The sequence below is a fragment of the Myotis davidii genome, unplaced genomic scaffold (assembly GCF_000327345.1).
Source record: "Myotis davidii unplaced genomic scaffold, ASM32734v1 scaffold323, whole genome shotgun sequence".
Lineage (NCBI taxonomy): Eukaryota > Metazoa > Chordata > Mammalia > Chiroptera > Vespertilionidae > Myotis > Myotis davidii.
This window is the reverse complement of record NW_006295491.1, coordinates 5907049-5930198: the sequence shown is the minus strand read 5'-3', so window position 1 is coordinate 5930198 and position 23150 is coordinate 5907049. Positions and strand designations below refer to the sequence as shown.

The window sequence follows — 23150 nt, the reverse complement described above, 5'->3', positions numbered from 1 at the left end:
GGGAAGGCCTCTCCCGCCTCCTCAGCAGTGCTAAGGATGTCCAACTGCAGCTTATGCCTGCTCCCTGCTGGTGAGTGGACATCCCCTGAGGGCTCCTGGGCTGCCAGAGGGATGTCTGATTGCCATCTTAGGCCCAATCCCCCAGGAAGCAGGCCTAAGCCAGCAGGTGGTCATCCCCCGAGGGGTCCCAGACTGCGAGAGGGCACAGGCCAGGCTGAGGGGACCCCCAAGTGCACAAATTTTTGTGCACTGGGCCTCTAGTTTACTAGTAAAAATTCTGATTGAAATCTATAGAATTTATTGATGAAACCCTCAAGTTCCATTATCAAATACTAGAAAATCAGTATACTAATTTTCAAATTCTAATGCTCTTTGAAAGTATCGCCTCAGTGAAAGTCAATATTCAGTTCATAGATAAAGAAGAAGTCTGGAAAGTTTCATATTTAATGATACAGAAGATTTTAATACATCGGAAAGTTGTGGAGATGGTATTCCTTGTCTCCTCTGGTTTGAAATGACAGTACCACAATACCCCTGTGTCTGGGGCAGCCCTGTGATTCAAGGTTCTGGCACTTATTCCATAAAGATGCTTATTTGACTAGGTTGAACTGTGCTAAGGTGTCTTAATGTCTCAAATTCATACATGAAACAATTTATTTTTTTAGTATATTTTTTATTGTTGAGAGTATTACAATGTCTCCCATTTCCCCCTCCTTTGTTCCCCTCCATCTAGACCAACTGTGGGCAAACTACAGCCCACGGGCTGGATCCAGCCCATTTGAAATGAATAAAATTTAAAAAAAAAAAGACCGTGCCCTTTTATGTAATGATGTTTACTTTGAATTTATATTAGTTCACACAAACACTCCATCCATGCTTTTGTTCCGGCCCTCCAGTCCAGTTTAAGAACCCATTGTGGCCCTCGAGTCAAAAAGTTTGCCCACCCCTGATCTAGACCCAACCCATCTCCTTAGGGCTTCCCCACCCTATGGCCCATATCTATGGGCTATGCATATCTACATATATAAAAGCCTAAGTGATCATTGCAATGAACAACTGGTCAACCAGTTGCTATGATGCATATTGACCACTAGAAGGCAGACGCTGAATGCAGGAGCTACCCCTGGTGGTCTGTGAGCTCCCACAGCCAACCTCCTGTGGTGGCCAACCTCCCATGGTCCCTCTCTGTGGCCAGCTGGCCCCGATCGCCCTGGTAGGGATTGGTGAGATGGCCTCAATCAGCCCCGATCACCAGCCAGGCCGAAGAACCCTACTAGTGCACAAATTTGTGCACCAGGCCTCTAGTAAGTATATGAGTTCTTTGGTTTATCTCTCCTTGTTCCCCCATCTCCACATCAAGGTATATCAGTATACAAGAAACAGTTTGTAATCCTCCCTGCACTTACTTTTCCTTTCAGCCACCTCAGCCCTGGTCAGGTAGTAGTAGAAGTGATCCAGCTTATCAGGCTGCTCCTCCAGGGGTTTCTGCAACCAGAAGACGGACCTGACCCTCGCAGCCTCCCTCAGGGCTTCCCACTTCTCCATCAGGCTGAAGAGCTCAGTGAAGGACTTGTGATACCCATCTCGCAGCATGTCCACACAGATGTTCTTCTTGTATGTGTTCCGGTAACTGGGAGCGAGAATCAGAACACTCAAAATGTTATTTTCATTCTTGAAGTCTGTGCAGTGTTTTTATCCTATAATAATGAAAGGTTGAATCATGCTGCCTTTTTTTCCTCCGTGAAAGCACTGAAAACTAACCACTGAAGAACTTCAGTTTAACAAAAGATGCCAGGAGCTATCTAAACTCAGTAGTTTTAATAAAATTACATTATAAATATATCAATTCTAAAGCTGAGCTCCCTTTGATATGGACACACAAGCTAGGTAGTTGACTGATGTCTTAGTCTGTCTGAGCTGCTGTAACAAAATATTACTGAACAGCTTATCTACAAAAGAAATTTATCACTCACAGTTCTGGAGGCTAGAAGTTCGAGATCAAGGCGTCAGTGTGGTTTGTGCTGGTGCCTTCTAGCTGTGTTGTGCCCTCACATAGTGGAAGGGGCTAGAGATCTATCTCTCTGGGACAGTGGTTTTCAACCTTCCTAATGCTGCCACCCTTTAATACAGTTCCTCATGTTGTGGTGAACCTCAACCATAAAATTATTTTTGTTGCTAATTCATAACTGTAATTTTGCTACTGTTATGAATCGTAATGTAAATATCTGATATGCAGGATGTATTTTCATTGTTACAAATTGAACATAATTAAAGCATAGTGATTAATCACAAAAACAATATGTAATTATATATATGTTTTCCGATGGTCTTAGGTGACCCCTGTAAGGGTCGTTCAACCCCCAAAGGGGTTGCGACCCACAGGTTGAGAACCGCTGCTCTGGCGCCTCTTTTATCAGGTACTAATCCCATTCAGGAGGGATCTACCCATGACCTGAGCACTTCCCAAAACCCCTATTTACTACCACTTTTAGGATTAGGATTTCAACATATGAATTTGGGGCACCAAACATTCCAGACCATGGCAATTGATGACATCCAAAAATACTTGATATACTAGACTTTTACCAAAACAAAACAACAGATAACCTGAGCAAAACAAAAAAAGTAAAATATTTTAATATCAAAGCATGCAGTCCAGAGTAAATGGTTTCACTGTATGTTATGTAGACTCATTCATTCATTCATTCATTCATGCAGAATATGTTTATTGAAATGTATTACTAAATATATTTTTGAATTACTTATGTTAAGATTACATTATAATTTGTTAGATAAATATTTCACTACTAACTTAATAATAAATCATATGCAAGGAGATAAAGTAACAAGTAAATATTCTATTTATTCAAAAAATAGCTATTGAGTTTCCTATTAAGCACCAAGCACTGTTCTAGACCAATTAGGTTCAATGCCCTGGGGCAAGTTTGTATTCTCATGGGAGAAAACAATCAACAAATAAGCAAACAAATAATAAATAATTTCAGATGCAAATTGCCATGCAGGAAATAGGGTGGCTATTATTCCACTAAACAAGAATTTAGAGATCAAATGATATAGCTTTATATTAACTATTTTGCACTCCTCTTTTTATTTATTTATTTATTATATATTTTATTGATTTTTTAGAGAGAGAGAAAAGGAGAGGGATAGAGAGCTAGAAACATCGATGAGAGAGAAACATTGACCAGCTGCCCCCTGCACACTCCCTACTGGGGATGTGCCTGCAACCAAGGTACATGCCCTTGACTGGAATTGAACCTGGGACCCTTCAGTCTGCAGGCTGACGCTCTATCCATTGAGCCAAACCGGTTAGTACACTCCTCTTTTTTAATAAATGGAAGAAAAATATTTAGAACAACCGATTTGATGTGACACTACTTGCAATAAAAACTTCAGCGTGGAGTGGAAATAGACTAGAATTAGTCAAAACCCCCAAAGTCTGGATCAGAACACCCAGGTCTATGAAATCCCCCTCAACCTCATTTCTTGTCATCTGTGAAGTGTGCATATTAATATATGCCATACCTACATGGCAGGAGGAAATAACATTTGAGTTCCTGCTTTCTAGTCATGAGAGAGTGTGGAGAAGCAATGGGATGCTGTGGAAGCCCATGTCCGCTCCTCCCCTCCCACAATGCCATAGGAAGGGGATGAGTGCGAAAGGCTGTTGTGCGGACTGCCCACTGGGGCCCGATGAGGACACAGCTACGACTCTGAGAATAAGAAGCACTGAGGAGGGATGGAGGGAGTCGGGTCAGTATATTTGCAGAGCTGATGGAAAAGGATGGATCGCGTGCATCAGAGATGGACATGTGTATCGAACCCCACAGGTTAGGGAAACATTCAACTACAAGAGAGAAAACTCGGCCTCACATTGCCTTCAAAATGAGAGGTTTATATTTCTCACAGAACAAGATGCCTAAAGGTAGGCTGCTACTGGCCTTGGTGCAGTGGCTGGCAAGTTCAAGGCTCAGGCCTTGAACCTTATTTTAACCTTTCCTTCATGCTTGTCCCCTGCTGGTCACTGGAGGGCTTCTCCAGCTCCCAGTGATCATTTCCACCTTCAAGGCCACAAAAAAGGGGAGGATGGGATGGCACCAGCGGTGTCTATCCCTATTATTGGGGAAAACAGAAACAGTTCTGCAGCTACTAACAGATGTCCACTTTGGTGCCACTGGCCAGAACCCTGTCCCACGGCCATCCTTGCTACAAGGAGACTAGAAAAACAAAGGTGCTGCCTGTTCTAGGGCACCTTGCTACCCTAAACGAAACTGCAGTTATGTTGGCAAAGAAGAAGGGAGAAACGGATACAGATAGGCAAAGTCAGTGTCTATCACAGGTCCTAGATCAAGATCTGGAAGTGAACGCTGACAAACCCCGGTGCTCAGGGATGCCGGATAAAGCTGGGCCGGCTGCCCAGTTTAATTTGAATGTCATACAATGGAACTGAGGGAACTGAGAGAGTAAATAGAACCAGGTGGATTCAACACATAGTTAGGAGAGAAAAATATTGATTACTTGATTCATGAGTGAGTGTTGGGGGTGATGGAACAAGAGGAGCAAGGATAACATCAGGTTTTTGGAGGGGGTAATTGCTAATTTGCTGAAGAGGGGAACCCAAAAGGATGAACAGTTTGGGGGAAAGGTAATGAATTTGGATTCAGATAACTTGAGATTGAGGAGCCTAAAAGGCTACCCAAGGGGTAACCTCAAAGAGAGTTTTGGGGTGGCAGCGGAGGACTGAGAGGATAAGGGCCCGGAAATCCAACCAGGCTTCACACAAGCACTGGCGCTAAATGTAGGTCGATGCCTGAGCTGCGAGCATGTTTTCCTGTGAGTGAGGAGTGCATTCCGGAGCAGAAATGAAGAATAGTCTAAATGAACCCAAATTAGACTATTCATTTTAAACAATAAATATAACCACTAGATGAGGCCATCCCAGTTCTAATCTCACCTGGGACAGAGATGCAGAAAAGCACCCTCTGGTCCATTTCCCTGCCCTGGAAGGCGAGGCTGCCTGGGTTGGACTGGGTCCTCCCAGATTGCAAAGTACTTTGGAAATGGCCGGTCCCACGTTGTGTGTCCTCTCGGATGGACCTGATTTCAAAGACTCCCTGGGCACAAGTGGGTCAGTGACTCCAATTAAGCCACTGCCCCTTCTCCCAGGATTTTGAAAGTTGAGGTAAGAAACACAAAAGTGTAGAAGGTTGTTGGAGCTCAAACCACCTGGCAGCAACATCCCAACGGGAGTCTCTAGTAGGTCTTGCTACCTAGACCCATTCAAGATTCAAGGGTGCCAGGTCTTGCTCTTTTCTTTGGAGCCAGTTCCCCCTTAAATTCAGCAAGTTACCCAATATCCTGCCCATAAAATCATTTCCACTTTATTTAGTCAGAATCAGTTTCTGCTGACTCTGACCAAAGAACACGGAACTGATTCAGAAGGGACTGGACTAAACTTGTTTCCAAGACATCTTTCAACCTCAAAATATCCACAACATGTAACTAAAAGCAATTTTTAAAATTTCAAGTACATTTTTAAAATAGCCCAATCTTTGCAAAAGACATTTCAAATAGAATAGTATTTCAGAATACATGTTACTATTCTAATATCTCTATTTTATATGTGTGTGTGTATACACACATATGTGTCATTCTTTAAGTCTTATTACTAATATTTGAGAGCAAAAAAGAGCAATTATAGTGATTTGCTAAATAGGTTCTTATTTATACTTTACTAGAGGCCGGATGCACAAAATTCGTGCAAGAGTAGGTTTTCCTTCCCCTGCCTGTTGGCACCGGTTTCCCTCTGGCACCCGGAACCCGGACTTCCCTCCAGCCCTGGCTTCTTCCGGAAGGACATCCAGAATCACATCCGGAAGGACATCTGGTCTAATTAGCATATTATGCTTTTATTATTATACTTAATGTAAATAATTTCTTTTACCTGCAAAATTTTTCATTTATTACAACAAACTGGCTGGGTATCTGAAAATAAAAATATATGTTAATTTCCACCATTATATTATATTTGGACTTCTCAGGTTTTAAATTTCATAACAGACAACCACAGCCAAGGTTCACTCACTTTATGGAAAGGAATTTTTAAAAAATACAAATATAAATATAAATGGAATGCAAATTCATTATTTATTTCACTTGGACATGAAGTGATTAGTCTCTGGTTTCATTTACATATTAAAACAAATATTAGTTTAAATTAAAATATGTCCTTTCTAAATATCAGGAGAAGAAAAATTTCCTTGACCTGAAGTCACTGTACTGAAAATTGAGAATTCTGGAAAAACTTATGGGGAGATTTGATCATGTGGAATTTGGGAAGAGTTGTCCTGACAGAAAGCAGGCCACCCATGGAAGCAGAAGTTGCGATAGCTGTGGGTGTGCTGGACATCTCTGGATCACTGGCCTAAGGAAGATCTTTGCCACTGCAGATACCTGAGGCTGCCCTAGGCTAAGGGGTGCCCTGGGGAAGAATGGGTTTAAAGAATTAAGCAGCCATGCATTTAACATGGACTATATTACTACTAGTCGAAGGCATTATTCAATAGAGATTATATGTAAATATTCTGAATTTACATCAAAATTTCCCTAAAAAATTCTAAAATTAAAAAATTCTGTAGACTGGCAGAAAGTAAAACTGAGCAATCTCAAATACCTCCACAGCAGCTGAATGTGTGGAGATGCTGGGGAATGGGGAGCTTTCTGTTAAAAGGCCATGGAGATATTATATCATTTTTAAACTCTGCCTGAAACCATTTTTGAATAGCTACCATTTATAGAGCACCTAAGTGTGTCAGACACTGTGTGGACATTATTTCTAACTCACACAGGAACTCTACAAAGTACTACTTCTATTTTTACAGGTAAAAACAAAAACAACAACAACAACAAAAAAAAAACCTGTGGTTGTGACTTGCCCAAAGCCAGTGATGGTGAACCTATGACACGCGTGTCAGAGGTGACACACGAACTCATTTTTTTGGTTGATTTTTCCTTGTTAAATGGCATTTAAATATATAAAATAAATATCAAAAATATATGTCTTTGTTTTACTATGGTTGCAAATATCAAAAAATTTCTATATGTGACACGGCACCAGAGTTAAGTTAGGGTTTTTCAAAATGCTGACACGCCGAGCTCAAAAGGTTCACCATCACTGCGGCCAAAGCAATTCAAACTAATAGAGGCAGTGTTGGAATTCGCACCCAGGTTTCTCAGGCTGGAAATATTGATTTTTTTTTTTTTTTACTTTACCACATGGCTACCTACTATATCAAATATTGTTGATATTTCTTCTCCTCCTCCTTCTGCACAACTTTCTGTTTATTTGCATTGATTGTTTAGGAATTTGACATAACCAGACAGTTACAATGTAATTTCAATTTGTTGTTTGGATCCCTGCTAAACTGGGGGCAATGACAGGCGTCATTTTGTGACTCTCCCAGAGAATCCCTGTCCTTAAAACGAGGGAGCAGACAACCAACGGCATCCATGCAAAGCCAATTGAATAATGTGATCACCACTCAAGGGCGTAAAGTCTAACAGGGAAAACACCGAAGGAGACAAACACATAAAAGGATGAAAAGCACACACTTCTACAAAAATGAACACATGAATGAAGGGAATGAGTAGATGTGACAGCTTATTTTATTCTGTCTTACTTGCAGACTTTCAAAATCAAAATGCATTATCAACTATTCTATTATAGAATTAATAGATTTAACATATATTCTTTATACTATAAACTGAAATACTGTATCAAGGTGAAACTTCACATTCAGTAAAATATTTCAAAAGCAATTCAATAAAAAAAACCATACTTTAAAAAGATCATAAAATTTTTATTTAATCTGACAAAGATAAACTCAAAAGATATGTAATATCTAATCAAAAGTCAGGCTAATACTTTTATTCCATTAAGTTAATATTTATAAGTCACTAGTGGGTTATCTTTGTGTCAGTTATAAGAGTTTTACATTCATATTGTAGGGATAAATGTTATTGGAATCACCTACGGGATAATTACATTGACTCTTAAATTAATACTTAAATAGCTTCAGTTAATATAATTTCCATGGAATAAAGTGAGTCACTATTCTTAGCCATACTTTTCAGTGTGGGTAGATATTACGTATAATTAGAACGGGGAATATATATTTTACACACACACACACTGATAACAATCACATAAATTATTTGGTTATGTTTTATAGTTTTTCATGAAAAGGACAATTTCCTCCAAAAAAGCTAAAGCAAAGATACAGCATTTTTCAGCATATTAAGAGAAATCAGATAGAAAAAAAATTAGCACCGTTTGAAATGACTTAACTATAAAAGCATATAGAATGATTTCACAATGAAAACTAAAAGCATTTTTCTTAATTTTACACATTTGTTTTTTAACAATGATTAGTAATAGTGTTGATTAATGCTGATTAAGAATCACACTACCATCACGCATACATATTTTTGTGTAATAACTATTGGAAAGTTGAGCTTTTTGTGACCTTTAATTATTTTCCAGGTACTTCAAAATATAGCAAGAAAAAAAAGTTTCAATATAAAAAAGTCTCTTTTCAAATTTAAAGAATTTCCAATGAGTTGACTGGTCTCTGGGGGCATCTACTGGAAATTCAGCAAACTGCAGTCACTTCATGTAAATTTGATAACTTTCATTATCCATCTTAATACAGATATTATTTTAATTGATATGCAAATAAGGTGGCACTCAAAGAAGATAAATGTAAAGTTATGCATGGTATTCTATCTCATCCATCTGGTAACAGCAAAACATGTAACTGTCTATGAGATCAGTTAACAAATACTCAACTCTTAAAAATGTAAATAGGGCAGATGGCATCTCAGAGATGAAGTTTTCAAACCATTCAATGCTCATGTTTGGAAAAACTAGAAATATATTTTAGAGATAAACATTCACACACTTAGTGAGGCATTTTGTTAATCCAAATTAAATATATACAAAACCCCCTTTAAAATTATAATTTCTCTAAAACAAAGACACTTTGCATCTCAGTATATCCACAAGTCATAAATAACCTGATAACTACTTATTTTCTATATTACTTAACTATTTAGAAGTTAATATCTCAAAAAATAGAATTTGTTATACTTGGGACCAAAGAATCTATCCTTTCCAATAATTAGTCATTACAATTAGATTTAATTATTAAAATGAACATTGTTATTAATTTCTCCTAAACATTTTAGCAGAACAACCTTAAAGAAAAATGAAGATATAATGAACATAATATGATCACTGAAGCTTAATTTTTTTAATAAACAAAATAACTCATACTGATATTATTGGAGCTATGATTAATCATATAATAGGAGTTTTAACATCATAGCCATTATAATAATCTTGATTTTCTTTGTGAAATTTTAATCATATTTTCTTATCATAATATACTTCATATACTGCTATAATTTAATCTAAACATCCTCCTAATAAAGATTGACATATGTAACATTTTAGCTTCATTCCAAAATAAATAATAAAAGCAAAACACCACTAATGCATATATGTATTAGTTTATACTGCTCCTGAAAATTTATTAGAATCACTGTCCAAATAAATAATCAACTGAAAAAACTAACCAACATAAAAATGTTATCAGCAATCAGAACATTAATAACTGGTAATACAGCAGGATTTTGGTTTCAGTTTAGATTAAGATTTATTTTAGATAGCTGGATTTATTGATAACTTAAAAATAAATAAATAAAATCCACCCCACAAGAGGTTTTGTGATTTTTCTAAACAATTAGAAGTTTACTAATTTGAGTCTTTAGAGGAAATTGTTACATATACGTTTTGCTTTATATTTTTTGAAAATACATATTTGTATCTCTTGATAATCAAAGTTAGAAAGCACAGACTTTCAACATTTTAAAAGTATATATACCAACTAAAAAATGCTATTTGAAAAACACTATTTAATCCAAATCAACCTTTAATTTGTTTTTAAAAAATCTAGTAATAAAAATAATAACAACAATAATAACTAAGGAAGTTTAGCTCATCGTATTATGTAAATTGGACTGTTACTAATATAAGTATTTCAACAAAAATAAAATATTAAAAACTTTGAGTAGCAAAGAATTCTCTCAATAGCACAATAAGAATTCACTTCAATATGGGTGATTTATTTTAGAATATACAGGATATTCATGTAGAATGAAACAAGGACAGATTCAATATGTTAAACTGATATTTAGCAAAAAGGCAATACTTTTTGTGAGATAATAAATGTTAATCAGTCTAATAGAAATTTTGCTGGTGGTTGTTACCTGGTATCACAGGAAAGTCATGGTTATTTAGTGGACAGACTACAATCCTTTTAATAGCTTTAAATAATTCTTGTAACATAAAGGCATTTTTTCAGGTACATACCCTGTTGAAAATGATTTACTCAAGTGATTCTCATTCAATCAAATATTTGAAGTACAGCGATTGTAATCAATCAGAAATGAATAAACTTTTCATCAGTCAATATACAGTGTTACCAAAATATCTACCCACGGCTTCCACATGTTTTTGTTACCGAAAAATCTTTACTAAACTTAACCACATTTTTTAAAAATCTTTCTTTAGAAATTTAGTGAAAAAGCACTGGAAGAATACTCTGTATGAGGTTAATTACAAATAAAATCTTTATAAATACTCTTATTATTTGCAAACTCCCTGGGGAAGTTATTTATTTTATTTTATTTTTTTTACAAAACATGTTTTAAGACAAAGATCATACATGGAAAGGTATAAAATGAATGTCATTGTTTAAAAAGAATTTTCAGCGCAAGTATTTTCAAGCCAGAAGTACCTCAATTGAGTCCAGACAACTTTGGCTAAATGAGGCAACCGTATTTACTAGTATTGTTGTTGGTGTTGCTGTTTTTAAATTTACACTATGACTTTCCACCATAGGAAAACAGTTATATAACAATTGTATTAAATTGGTTATATTGTGACTTAACCAATTAATCATAAGCTAAAAAATAAAGATTTTTAGCAAATCATCTTAGTTTTTGGATTGAGTTATAATTATTAAAAAATCTGAATAACAATTCTGTTATGTTCTGCATCCTAATATAATGAAAATGAACCATAAAGAAGGAGAAAAACAAAATATAAGCTTCATACTACATCACTATGAACAATGGACTTCACACACACGTAAACATGATTACATTAGCTTATCACTCCCATATTTTTGTTTAAATTACTATTTATAATTTTTAATTAAGATAAAACTCCATATAATATATCATTGTTTTTTAAAACATAATTCTGTGATTGCTCTCCAAATTTTTTGAATTCTTTTAAAACAATTCCTCTCAAAAGATATTTAAATTTTTCTTTCAGTTCTTCATCTACATATCTTTATAAATAAAAGAACTATCAAGTTTCCATATAAATTGAGTGAAACATCAAACTTTTAATAAAAATGTAAGGCTGGAGAATATAAAGTTAAAACTTTGTAAAAACAACAAGTTGCATTAAAAAGAAAACTTCAGCTCACTGTGCTCTTCTTTTACTAAAGTATGTCATACATTTTATATTTCCAAGAGTTTGACGAGTTTTGCAAGTAAAATTCTGTTTCCTCTACACTTGCTAATAGTCATGAGAATCTGTAGTTTGCACCTTCCCATTAAAAATGTATTGTATTTTTTTGAAATTATTCACCCCGCCTTTTATCCAGATCGTGTCTTTGAAAGGAGGAAGTAGATAATAAATGGAATAATTCATGATTTCCCATTAAATATGAAACTTTCTTTTGCAGAGTTTAGAAAATGAAGTTCTACATAATGTACAAAAGTTGATTAGAACTTTCTTAACCTTTTCAAGAAAAGCCTTTCACATTAAACAACTGTAAGAAGAGGTTTCTTTGGTAAAAGTAAACTGATCAATTCTTTACACCTATAACTTTACCACATACATTTTAATTTTGCTCCTTTCAAACATATTTCCTTACAATATTATGATACTATAATACTTAAATAATGGCAAAAAATAGCGTGCATGGGCTATAAACATGAGAAGTACCTAAGAAAAACAATACTGGTTTAAATTCAAAGGGAAAAATCATGTAAATTAAAAATGAAAACAAAATACTATTCATGCTCTATTCAGCAACATAATGAACCACAGTGTAAAAGTAACAAAACTGCAGTTACAGTTCTTCATTATGACATTTCTTCTGTCATAAGAAAAAAAAAATCTTTATAAACTGATCATTACAAACTACCCATTGGTATTCTGTTAACTAGACTCTTTTGACTTTTTTGGATAGAATAAATTAAAAACTAAATCAAATAATTTTTAGGCTCATTCCAGCTCTGTCCTTTTCTATTTCTTGGATAAGAAATCTGCAGTAAATTTAACTGAAGAGAAATGTCAAGTTCTGGTTATTTTAGGGCAGCAGGTGACCTCATTTATTTGAGTTTTTAAGTTTCTACCGTGGAATACTCATCTTTTCACGAAACATTTTAATTTTCCCCGTATCAAAAATACTTTAAGCATACATTTTTCCCCTTTCAAACTTGAATGCTTAAAAGATAACTACCAAATTGTAAGCTTTGTGAAGAAACCTTTTGTAATGTCTGCTCTTTAATTACCATAACAAAGGAGGGCTGTACTGCACATAGGAAGAGCTGGGCCAGGATTCCTCACAGGCCATGTGTACATAGTGATCAAACTTCCAGAACATACATTTTGCTTTCCATTTAGTAAAAACTAAAATAAAACCAAGAAATAAATCAATCATTTTTGAAGCTTTGGTTAGACAATACTTGCAAATAGTATCTTCTTTTCCTGAATGTTGTATTAATTTTATTGTAGCTATCTCAAACATTCAGAAAGTTCTTACTTATAACTGAGAGCACAAGGTATATAAAATCAAATATGTATAAGAATAAGAATATTGTAAGAACTAAAGGAAGTATTTGTGAGGTGAGAAAATAAAAGAGCTTTGAATTTAAATGTTTAGGAAATAGTAAAAATAGATATATTAGGGATTATAACTTCCTTGAGACAGAGAACATGTCATTTGTTTCTTCTGTATTTTCATATAATAGTGAAAATGCCAACAAAAAGAGAGTTTGTATACCTTGATTAACATAAAGCAAAAAAGAAGTCATAAAAAATTAAAGGGCATACACATTCAGTGATTCATAAATAGATTAATTTTCTGAAAATATAGCAATTAGGAAACAATACATCTAATAACATAGATTCAAGATTTATAAACATTTCAGAAAAAGAAGAAATTTATTTTAATGCCTCTCCCCAGCCCCGAAGATTACAAATAAAGTAGAGGTTAAAAAGTTTTATGTAGCCCTGGCCAGTGTGACTCAGTTGGTTGGAGCATCGTCCCATGCACTGAAAGGTGGAGGGTTTACATTGATGTTTCTCTACATTTCTTTCCTTTCCTTTCTCTAAAATTCAATAAAAAGTGTATCTGTGAGGAAAAAATATATATTTCAAAGGCAGTTTTGAATAACAACTGTTAAGCTTGACTAAAATAACAGGCTCAATCTAATTATTAGATTCTGATAGAATTGTCTACCAAATAAATTGAAAATACATATTTTTCAAAAGTACAAGAAATATTTATAAAAATTGACCATGTACTGGATGCACTAGAAATTTCATTAACTGATATCATATAGGGTTCATTTACTGAGCACAAAAATAAATTCACTTCACAATCCTGAATCCTCTCATTAAAAAAAAAAAAAGATGAGAAAAAATTATTTACCTAAAAATTTACAAATATATTTCTAAACTATTCATTGCCTAAAGAGGAAACCATCTTGGAAATTTTCATAGATTTAGAAGTGAGAGAATAAAAACTAAATATCAGGTTCTGGGAGAGGAAGTCATCATGGTACTCAAAAGGAAATTTATAATTTAAATGTATTTGCTAGAAAACAAGAACAACTTGGACAAGTGAAGAAGCTAGCTTTCAACTCAGGATGCTAGAAAAGAAATCCTAAGAAAATAACCAATGACATGAAGTCAAATAAAGTACAGGGAAGAAAATATTAAAGGTAAATCCATAATGAATAAATAAAAACCAAAAAGTTGACCCATAAAACAAAATAACTGGTTATAAAAAAAGACAAATCTTTGTACAATAAAAAAAATTCCATTTCTTTAAAGTCTTTCATAGCATCAGGTGCATCTTACAAGATTTTCTACAATGTCTGTAAAAAACAATCTGGAAATCTTTAAAAGGTCTCTTTTCCCTATAGAAACTTTGTTTCAGCTCAGGCTGAGTATTCTTTGGTTCACCTTTTCTTTCTTTTGTATTGTGTTATATTCTCAAATATCAGAGTATATATGTTTGTTTATGATAATGAAGTTCTAGGTGTTTTTTTAAAAAAATATGTTTTTATTGATATTTTAGAGAGAGAGAAAGAGAGTGACACTGGATGTGGGAAACTGGCAGCAATTCAGGCCTTCACAGGGTTATTGTAAGGATCACTTAAAACAGACCAGCTTACAGGATTCATTTAATATATCTTACCCATTGCTATCTTGCTTGAAGTAAAACCTATCTAAGAGATATAATATTTATGACAAGCAAAATATCCATTTTATTATTTATTAGGTATGCAAAGTTATATGTTGCTCCATTTTCCTTATATGATGTCATGTGATAACTTCCTTTTGGAATTTATTATCAGGAAAAAAGCTTGTTTTTCTTGAAGAATTGATATGTTTCCTTTCCTCAGGTAATGAGAAATGCATAGTCCATTACCTCTCCCTTTTTGCCCAGTCTGCCCAGGAGTTCAGAGTGAAACTTAATGTTTCCTCAGGGGAACGATATTAACTCTAGTGGGAAGCATATTTACCTACTTCTCCTTCATTTGCCTTTTATTTTCTATTTATAATCTGACAGCGGTGTAATATAAAACGTTAACTTTAAATTTCTTCAATCCTTCCTACAAAGCAAGTAAGCAAGCAATAAAGTGGTATTTTGTGTACGTCAGAAGAGTCTTAAAAGGAGAGTGAAAAACAATCCCTGCTTGCAAAGGACTCTAAGTCTAGAGCAGAGTCCTTTCCTATGGCAATTCACAGTCAGAAAGACTTTTCTATTGCCATTCAGTACATGTGCACATATATTTGCTTCATGCATGTCTATGAAGCAAAAGTTCAAGACCAATACTACTCAAAATGTTCCCATCTCTTAATAAACAACAACTCAATCCTCATAACTATGAATGAGCTAGGCCCTATCATTATTAACCCTATTTTTTTCAGATGAGGAAAGTGAGACACAGGAAGGTTAAATGCTCAGCCAAAATCAGCCAGTGCTAGTAGTGTGAAGCTGGCGTCTGGGGAGTCTGGTAGTAGAACCTGCACTCTATTTCATTACATTAAGCGCCCTCCCAATATCAGCCTCACCCTGTGCAGAGCATGCCTTTCTAAGGCTCTATTTTACTCTCCTCCCTTTCATTTTTTTAAATCCTGGTCATGATCCCCAAACAGATGGGTCATAACCACTACCCACTAATGGGTCACATTCTACAGTTTGTTAAACATTCATCAGGAAGGAAAAACCCCACACAAACATGATTGTCAGTGGTTACTAAAGAGAGCTCAAGCAGGAGCCCTGAACTCTAGCAGGAGGGTGAGGAGGAGCTAAAGGAGGCCTCACAGAGCAAGAAGCAGGCAGAGGCTGGAAGAGAAAAAGTTTAGCAAGTACACAGCAGTGGGGAAAGAGGAGGGCATTTTAGACAGGGCACATGTGCAAGGCGATGAAGGGACAAATGCTCACCACTCATTGATATCCTTGTACCTGGCTCAAAACCTGTGAGACAGGTACGAGCACTAAAGACACACGTGAGCAGCCATGGCTCCAGCCCTCCTGGAGCTGATCGTCTAGGAGAGGACACAAAGTAGCCATATCGATACAAAGCTATAAGTGCCATGATGGGAGGCATTCTGGGTATTGTAGATCTTAGAGTAGGTTTCATTACAGGTATTAGGCTAGCAAGGTTACCTAATATAGTTGAGCCATTTAAGAATGAGTAACAGTCAGCCAGGACATGGTAAAGGGAAAATACAGTCTAGGCCAAGGGAACGGCAATACACGAAAGCTGGAAGATGAGAGAGGGTGCTGTTTAATGAAGGTCAGATGGGGAGCTTTAAGAAAAATGCAATATTAAGGACTGAAATTTACCCAGTGCTACTTGTTGAATTTAAAATCGATCTGGTAATCTCCTTAGTGAAAAAATATATTATTAAGAGAATACACATCAATATAGACTATTTTGCATTGTCTTAGATCAAAGTTGTCTTCAATACCTACTGAGAGCTTAGCAGATTTTACATATATGGATTTGCAGCTTGTTAAATTATAGAAGAAGAAGTTTAATTCCAAACTAAAGCCCAAATTCTTAAGCCACTTACAGCTGTTTGGGTGTTCTTATATTTAAATCAGAATGCAAGTGTCACTCATATGTATTTTTCTTTTTAGAAGTATGTAATCAGACAATATTGACCTTTAGTTTTACCCAACAGGCTACCATGGGAAGTTAACAAATTAACAATCAGAAGAACATTTAACAAAAGGTCTCAGATACTACATATAGCTGTTAGTAGAGCTCCAAGGAAGAAGTGCTTACAGCTACTGTAAAATTTTGTCACTCCATAAAATAAAGTATCTACCGACAGAATGAGCTATTCCCTATTTCTGTCATATTCAGATTGGCAAAATAATATCTAATAAAAGGAAATGCATCAAGAAACTTAAGAATTTTAGATTATATAAAACTCTATATCAAAAATATGATTAGGAATACTTTTTCATTAGTCCTGGACAATACTAATATAATTTTTAAAGTATTTCTTCATAAAATATTTTAATTGGATGATTGAATGAATTCTACAAGATACACATGCATTTACAAGGTTTGATTTTTCAATGCTTACAACTAAAGATCTGATAACAGAATCACCAAGTCTATAGGTAAGAAATATAAACCTGTTCAGCTATTTTTCTATTTACTTATCACTAACCTACATGGATTTTTTAAATTGTTTTTACACTCAACATAAATTAGCTTCTAACTAGTGGTAAAATGGCAAAGTTTACATTGTTTATTTAAAAACTAAATTCATACAACTTAGAATTATTTAAAAATTAACCAATAAACTATAATTCATTAAATCTTTTGTGGGTTCTGGGTTGGGGAGGAAACACATTAGTAAGAATTATTTTTTAATCACTAGGAATAAAAGATACATGAATCTTTCTCTTAAAGCTTTTTTTCACCCACATGGAGGCAACACACCTTAAAATGGAGGTTAATAAGCAATTAACGGCACAGATTTAACTAAAATATTACAAATGTGACAGTATAATAGCTTGGTAAATATGAGAATTTTGAGAGCCATAAAATTAAAGACTTTGATATGTGTAAGATCAATAGACATGACTTATCACTATTTAATATGAGCTTTAATTTTTAAACGTCAAGTTCCAATGAAAAGGTGTACTGCACAGGAAAACTGAAATTTCAATAAGGAATCAAGACAAAAGAAACAAACTTTATATTAAAGTGCCTTTAAGAGGTTATACTTACGCAGCAACCTCCTCTTTTGACAATCCTTTGAACTTCACCTCCAGATAATGATCTATGTCATCTTTTTCTTTGATCAACTCAGACCTAAATGAAATGGAAATAAATAATAAAGCACTGCCTTATCGAGTAGAAAAGCTACCAAACATAAAATGCCACCAGGAGAACACAAATATTCAGGGCATAAAACCATATATAATAAATGTTCTGTAGTAGCTGTGGAGTTAGGTTATTGATTGATAATTTCTAAATTTTCATTTTCTCATATGAAAGAGGCAGGGCAGAATATTAAACGCAGTGTGTAAACAAATAAAAACCAAACACATTAAAATAATCTGCATTTTTTAAGTAATGGAATTTTTTTACTCAAAACTGAGGAGATCTTCCATTTTACTCATGCTGTTTCACAGAATAACTTTCACGAAGTCATATTCTGTTTGGCACAGAATCTTGAACTAAGACTACCTATTGGATACAAATGTGTAACATTTATTTGTTCCAAACATTAACAAATTTGCTAATTTGTTAATGAAATGCTAATGAAATGCTGCTTGAGTGTTTTTTTAAGTCATAGATAAAACTCAAATGATTATTAAAAGTTCATAGTGATTTTAAGAACACTTTACTGAGAAATATATTACATGTATAGTGTTTTATTCTTTACACTCCTTGAACCTTTAAATATAAGCATATTATTAATAGTTTATAAGCATGGGAGTATGGAACTGAACAATTATCTGTTTTTATTCGGAAGTAATGGAGAATGTTGATACAAAACTCTGCTTTAAATGGTTAGAATAAAAAATGTTTTTATTCAATACAAATACAAGAAAAAGTTTTCTTTGAAAATCCATCTTATTTTAAAGATGTGAGATTGGCTAAATTTTTACTCATATTGTAAAGGAAATGTAATCTCAATAATTAAAAACAAGAATAAGAAGAATCTTTTTCAGGCTGTGTTAATATTTCACATTGCTCAAAAGTAAAATATACATACTAGTATATGTACATATGTATCTGTAATATAATATACCAGTTATACCACAATAATATATATCCTGGAATTATGTATTTATAAAAATTATTTTTTGAAAAATTTGAAAAGAAAATTTGATTTTCTATTATAAAAGTGTTTTTTATGTAGTCTAGCTAAATGTATTTATTTGGTCCAGGGGCTTTGGTCTTTCCCAGAAATACTTAAAATGAGGTATGATGTTTTTCAGAACAAAGTAGTCTCATAATACTGTCTTTGATCATTATGCTTGGCAGGAATTGAAAAGCATGTATGTAAAGAAAATAATCAGACCAAGATATGCAAATTATTTATATTGATAAAGAGTATGTGCATTATTAAACATCGATACAATTATAAATGCCATTACCAAACAATGCAATATTAGTTAATATTCATAATTACGACAAAATACATCAAGTTCTCTGTCCTGCAGTTTCTGGGCTACCACTCTGGGGTTCTGCAGCCCCTCACTGGCAGCAGCAGTTAGATGGTGTGTTTGCAGGCCCCATGGTCATTTCAGGAGCTAAATCGTGCCTGCCAATCTACCTTAGTAGTAAGACTGTGTCTTCCTTCCCCCAAAGCAGAAATCAGCATTCAGGACCTTGTGGATTGGAAGCCAGATACTATTCATTCCTAAAGCTTCTGCATTTTGTTCTCCATCCACATTTTTTTTTAAAAAAATGTATTTTCAAAGCTTTATAGGAACTATGATATAATGGGAATCTATCTATCTATCTATCTATCTATCTATCTATCTATCTATCTAAAAGCCTAAGTGACCGTTCGACCATTTGACTGATAGCTATGATGCACACTGACCACCAAGGGGCAGACGCTCAATGCACAGGCATGGAAACATGGAACAGAATGATGAATCTCAGAGGGAAGCGGGGAGGGGTAGAGCGGAAAGAGATTAGCCAAAGATTTTATATGCATACTAGAGGCCCCGTGCACGGATTTGTGCACGAGCGGGGTCCCTTGGCCTGGCCTGCGGGGATTGGGCCAAAACTGGCCCGGTGCATAAATTTGTGCACCGGTGGGGGGCCCTTGGTCTGGCCTGCAGGGATCAGGCTGAAACTGGCTCGCCAACATCCTCTGAGGGATCCTGGATTACAGAGGGTACAGGCCAGGCTGAGGGACCCCACTGGTGCACGAATCCATGCACGGGGCTTCTAGTATGAAATAAAATTATCAAATGAGCACTAGCTTGTTAAATAAATATATTCTTAATATTTAAGTGGAGTCCATCAATTCTTTTAACACCACACATTTGAATACTCTAAATATAACAATATACTTTTGTCTGTAAACACCTTGTTTTCTGAGACATGTTATTGGCATTCTTACAGGAAGGAGTTTATTCTGTAGGAAGAGAAATGAAAACCAAGGTCACGTACCGTGGCGTTGTTCTGGGGGAGCATGGCAGCTTCTCTCTGGCTAAGGCTGTAAGCTTGGGGCGTGACATGGGCAGTGGGGGTAGGGTCGTCATTCCAGACTACAAATAAACACACACATACACACACACACACAGAAAAGGTATTTTAAAGAATAAATCTTTCAAAGAATATTGTTAGATCCACAGCCTATCATCTGAGCTGAGAATGCCTGGGTGTACACAGAGCTACAGCTCTGTTATTCATTATAGGGGCAGATACTCAGTGAGTGAATTCCACAGGTTACTTCTCTCATTATTTTCCTCTACTAGATGCCTTGTGGCCAATTTATTACTTGCTGCCTCTCTACCATGAAGGAGAAAATCTGATTAATGAGTTGAAAATTCAGTCAATCAGGAGTGTTGGTATAAGAGAAATGATTGCAATTAAAAAGTAAAGATTTTTAGGGCAGCTACGAATTTCAAATGTTCATGCTTTGCTTGCCTGCTATGATCAATAATTGAAAATTGCTCATATTTTTCTATTTTCTAAAAAACTTTATCATTCACAAATAAAGGCTTTCCCTTAGAAAGGACAGATGCCAAGAATAATTCTCAACATTGAGACAGCTGTCATGAGAGACACACAAAGAAAACAGTGTAACAAATCACTTCGAAACACAGTGGTTTTAAAAAAGATTAATTCAAACAATAATCATTTTATTATCTTTCACATTTTTTGTGGTCAAGAATTAGGATAAGGCACAATGGATTGGCTTTTCACTACTGCACAACGGCAGGGACCTCTGCTGGGAAGACTTAAAAGTTGGGGGTAACTCAATGAGGGGAAGCAGAAAGCATCTGTATGTGTCTTTACTCCTATATCTGATAGTTGATGCCAGATCAACTGGGGTCTCTGGCAGAATATGTACAAGTGGCCTTTCCATATGGCTTGAGCTTCCTCACAGCATGGCGAACCTAGACTTATTACTTGGAAGCTTAGGGGTCCAAAGGCAAGTATCCCTAAGAAAAGCCAGGTGGAAGCTGTTCCCCTTTTAGGGCCTGTCCTTGGGAGTTACATAGCATCACTTCTGCTGTAATAATAGGCCCCCGAGTTGTGAATTCAAAGCTAGTGAATATAGACCCCCCAGTTGATGAGAGAGCATCAAAGTCACATTGACAGAAAGAATGTGAGATGAACGATATTATTGGGGCCATCTTTGGGAAATGCAATTAGTCACAGTGGAGAAGATGAGTGATAATAATAAAAGTGAGGCCGTAGCCGGTTTGGCTCAGTGTATAGAGCATCGGCCTGCGGACTGAAGGGTCCCAGGTTCGATTCTGGTCAAGGGCATGTACCTTAGTTTCGGGCACATCCCCAGTAGGGGGTGTGTAGGAGGCGGCTGATGGATGTTTCTCTCTCATCGATGCTTCTAACTCTCTATTCCTATCCCTTCCTCTCTGCAAAAAATCAATAAAATATATTTTTTAAAAATGTTTAAAAAAAGTGAGTCTATAAAACCAAGTTATCTAGCCCTGACTGGTTTGGCTCAGTGGATAGAGCGTCAGCCTGTGGACTCAAGGGTCTAGGTTCAATTCTGGTCAAGGGCATGTACCTTGGTTGTGGGCACATCCCCAGTAGGGAGTGTGCAGGAGGCAGCTGATCGATGTTTCTCCCTCATCGATGTTTCTAACTATCCCTCTCCCTTCCTCTCTGTAAAAAATCAATAAAATATATTTTAGAAAAACCAACCAAACAAACCAAGTTATCTAAACCTTACTCCAAAGAGGAGGAAGTGTGGAAACAATGTCAGTGGACATAGACTGATGAAATGGTCACATGCTGTGAGGGCTTTCAGGTGCCAAAGAACCCACACTTCTACTGTTAAATAGAAAGGCACCCCAAAGCCAGAGCTTCTTGATTCCACCACCACTATGCCCATCAGCTTTGACCTCTACCATGAGCCCCACCAAGCAACAGGAAGGCTTGTTTTTGGTTTTTACATTATTTACCTCCAGGATTTACTACCTTTGTGACATAGGGTAAATCATCATCAGTCTAGACCTTGAATATATTCAACAATTAAGGTACTACTTGGTGCTAGATACTATTCTAGGTGTTGAAGATACAACAGTGAACAAAAAGACAAAGGTCTCTGACTTTGTGAATTTACATAATAGGGGTGGATGTGGGGGGAAAACAGACAATACACAAAAAACACAATATATAGAAGATCTATAGCAAACATTAGAAACATTGTATTATACTTTATAACTTCATAATATAGTGACTTAATTCTTTTGTAATTTGAAAAAAATCTATTTCTCTGATTAGGTGTTGCATTAATTAGTTGAGTTATTGCATAACCAGAACTTATTAAATGGCAACCTTTGCAGAACTTGTGGTGACAAATTATGACCAACACAGGCCTGGACCCCACGTACAGTTTTGAAGGGATACCAAAGGCTCCCAAACCCACCTCCCAGGAGCCTATTTCACAGAAACTGTGAGACGCCATGTGCAGAGTCCTCTAATGTTACAGAGCAAATCTGGACCTTCTCAGTTTCTTAACCCTGACTTGTTTCTCCCTAGTGGATTTTGAAAAGGAGAGGAGAAAACAGAGACTGTTCTTGCTTCAGTCTGGGCATTCCATCCTCTATGAATCAAGACTCTTCTGAGAGCCCCACTTTGCATAATAAGGGCATTGGTGCAGGGGTGATGAATGCATAATTGTGCTTTAAAATGAGAAAACAGTACTTGTAATTTCTCTAAATACTAGGAAGACAAGGCTACTTACAAACAGTGGGACCAGTCCCCAGAAGCTCTGATCCAGCCAATATATCCCATCAAGATATGTATCAGCACCCTCTCCCCAAGTTGGGCTACAAGTATGGGATAAAAGAATTGTCCTTTTTAATGTTTCCTGGGGTTAGATTACTTTGCTAGGAAATATAAACAACTAATGAAATCCGATGCAAATGTCATAGAGCATGATGGCATTTGCTCATCGTGAGTTACTGCATAACCAGAACTTATTAAATGAACCTTTTGAGCTCGGCGTGTCAGCATTTTGAAAAACCCTAACTTAACTCTGGTGCCGTGTCGCAGATAGA

At 35.7% G+C, this 23150-nt stretch overlaps 1 protein-coding gene across 1 annotated transcript in view; it reads right to left on the bottom strand.

Moving 5' to 3' along the window:
* Nucleotides 1–23150, bottom strand: part of TTC29 (tetratricopeptide repeat domain 29) — a 148514-nt gene that overhangs the window by 120602 nt on the left and 4762 nt on the right. The window contains exons 3-5 of the mRNA XM_015568061.1: nt 20062–20159; nt 17653–17736; nt 1407–1630 (exon numbers count right to left, since the gene is read on the bottom strand). Of these exons, the coding sequence (XP_015423547.1) occupies nt 1407–1630; nt 17653–17736; nt 20062–20153 (400 nt within the window). The 5' untranslated portion in view covers nt 20154–20159. The remainder of the gene's footprint in view (nt 1–1406; nt 1631–17652; nt 17737–20061; nt 20160–23150) is intronic.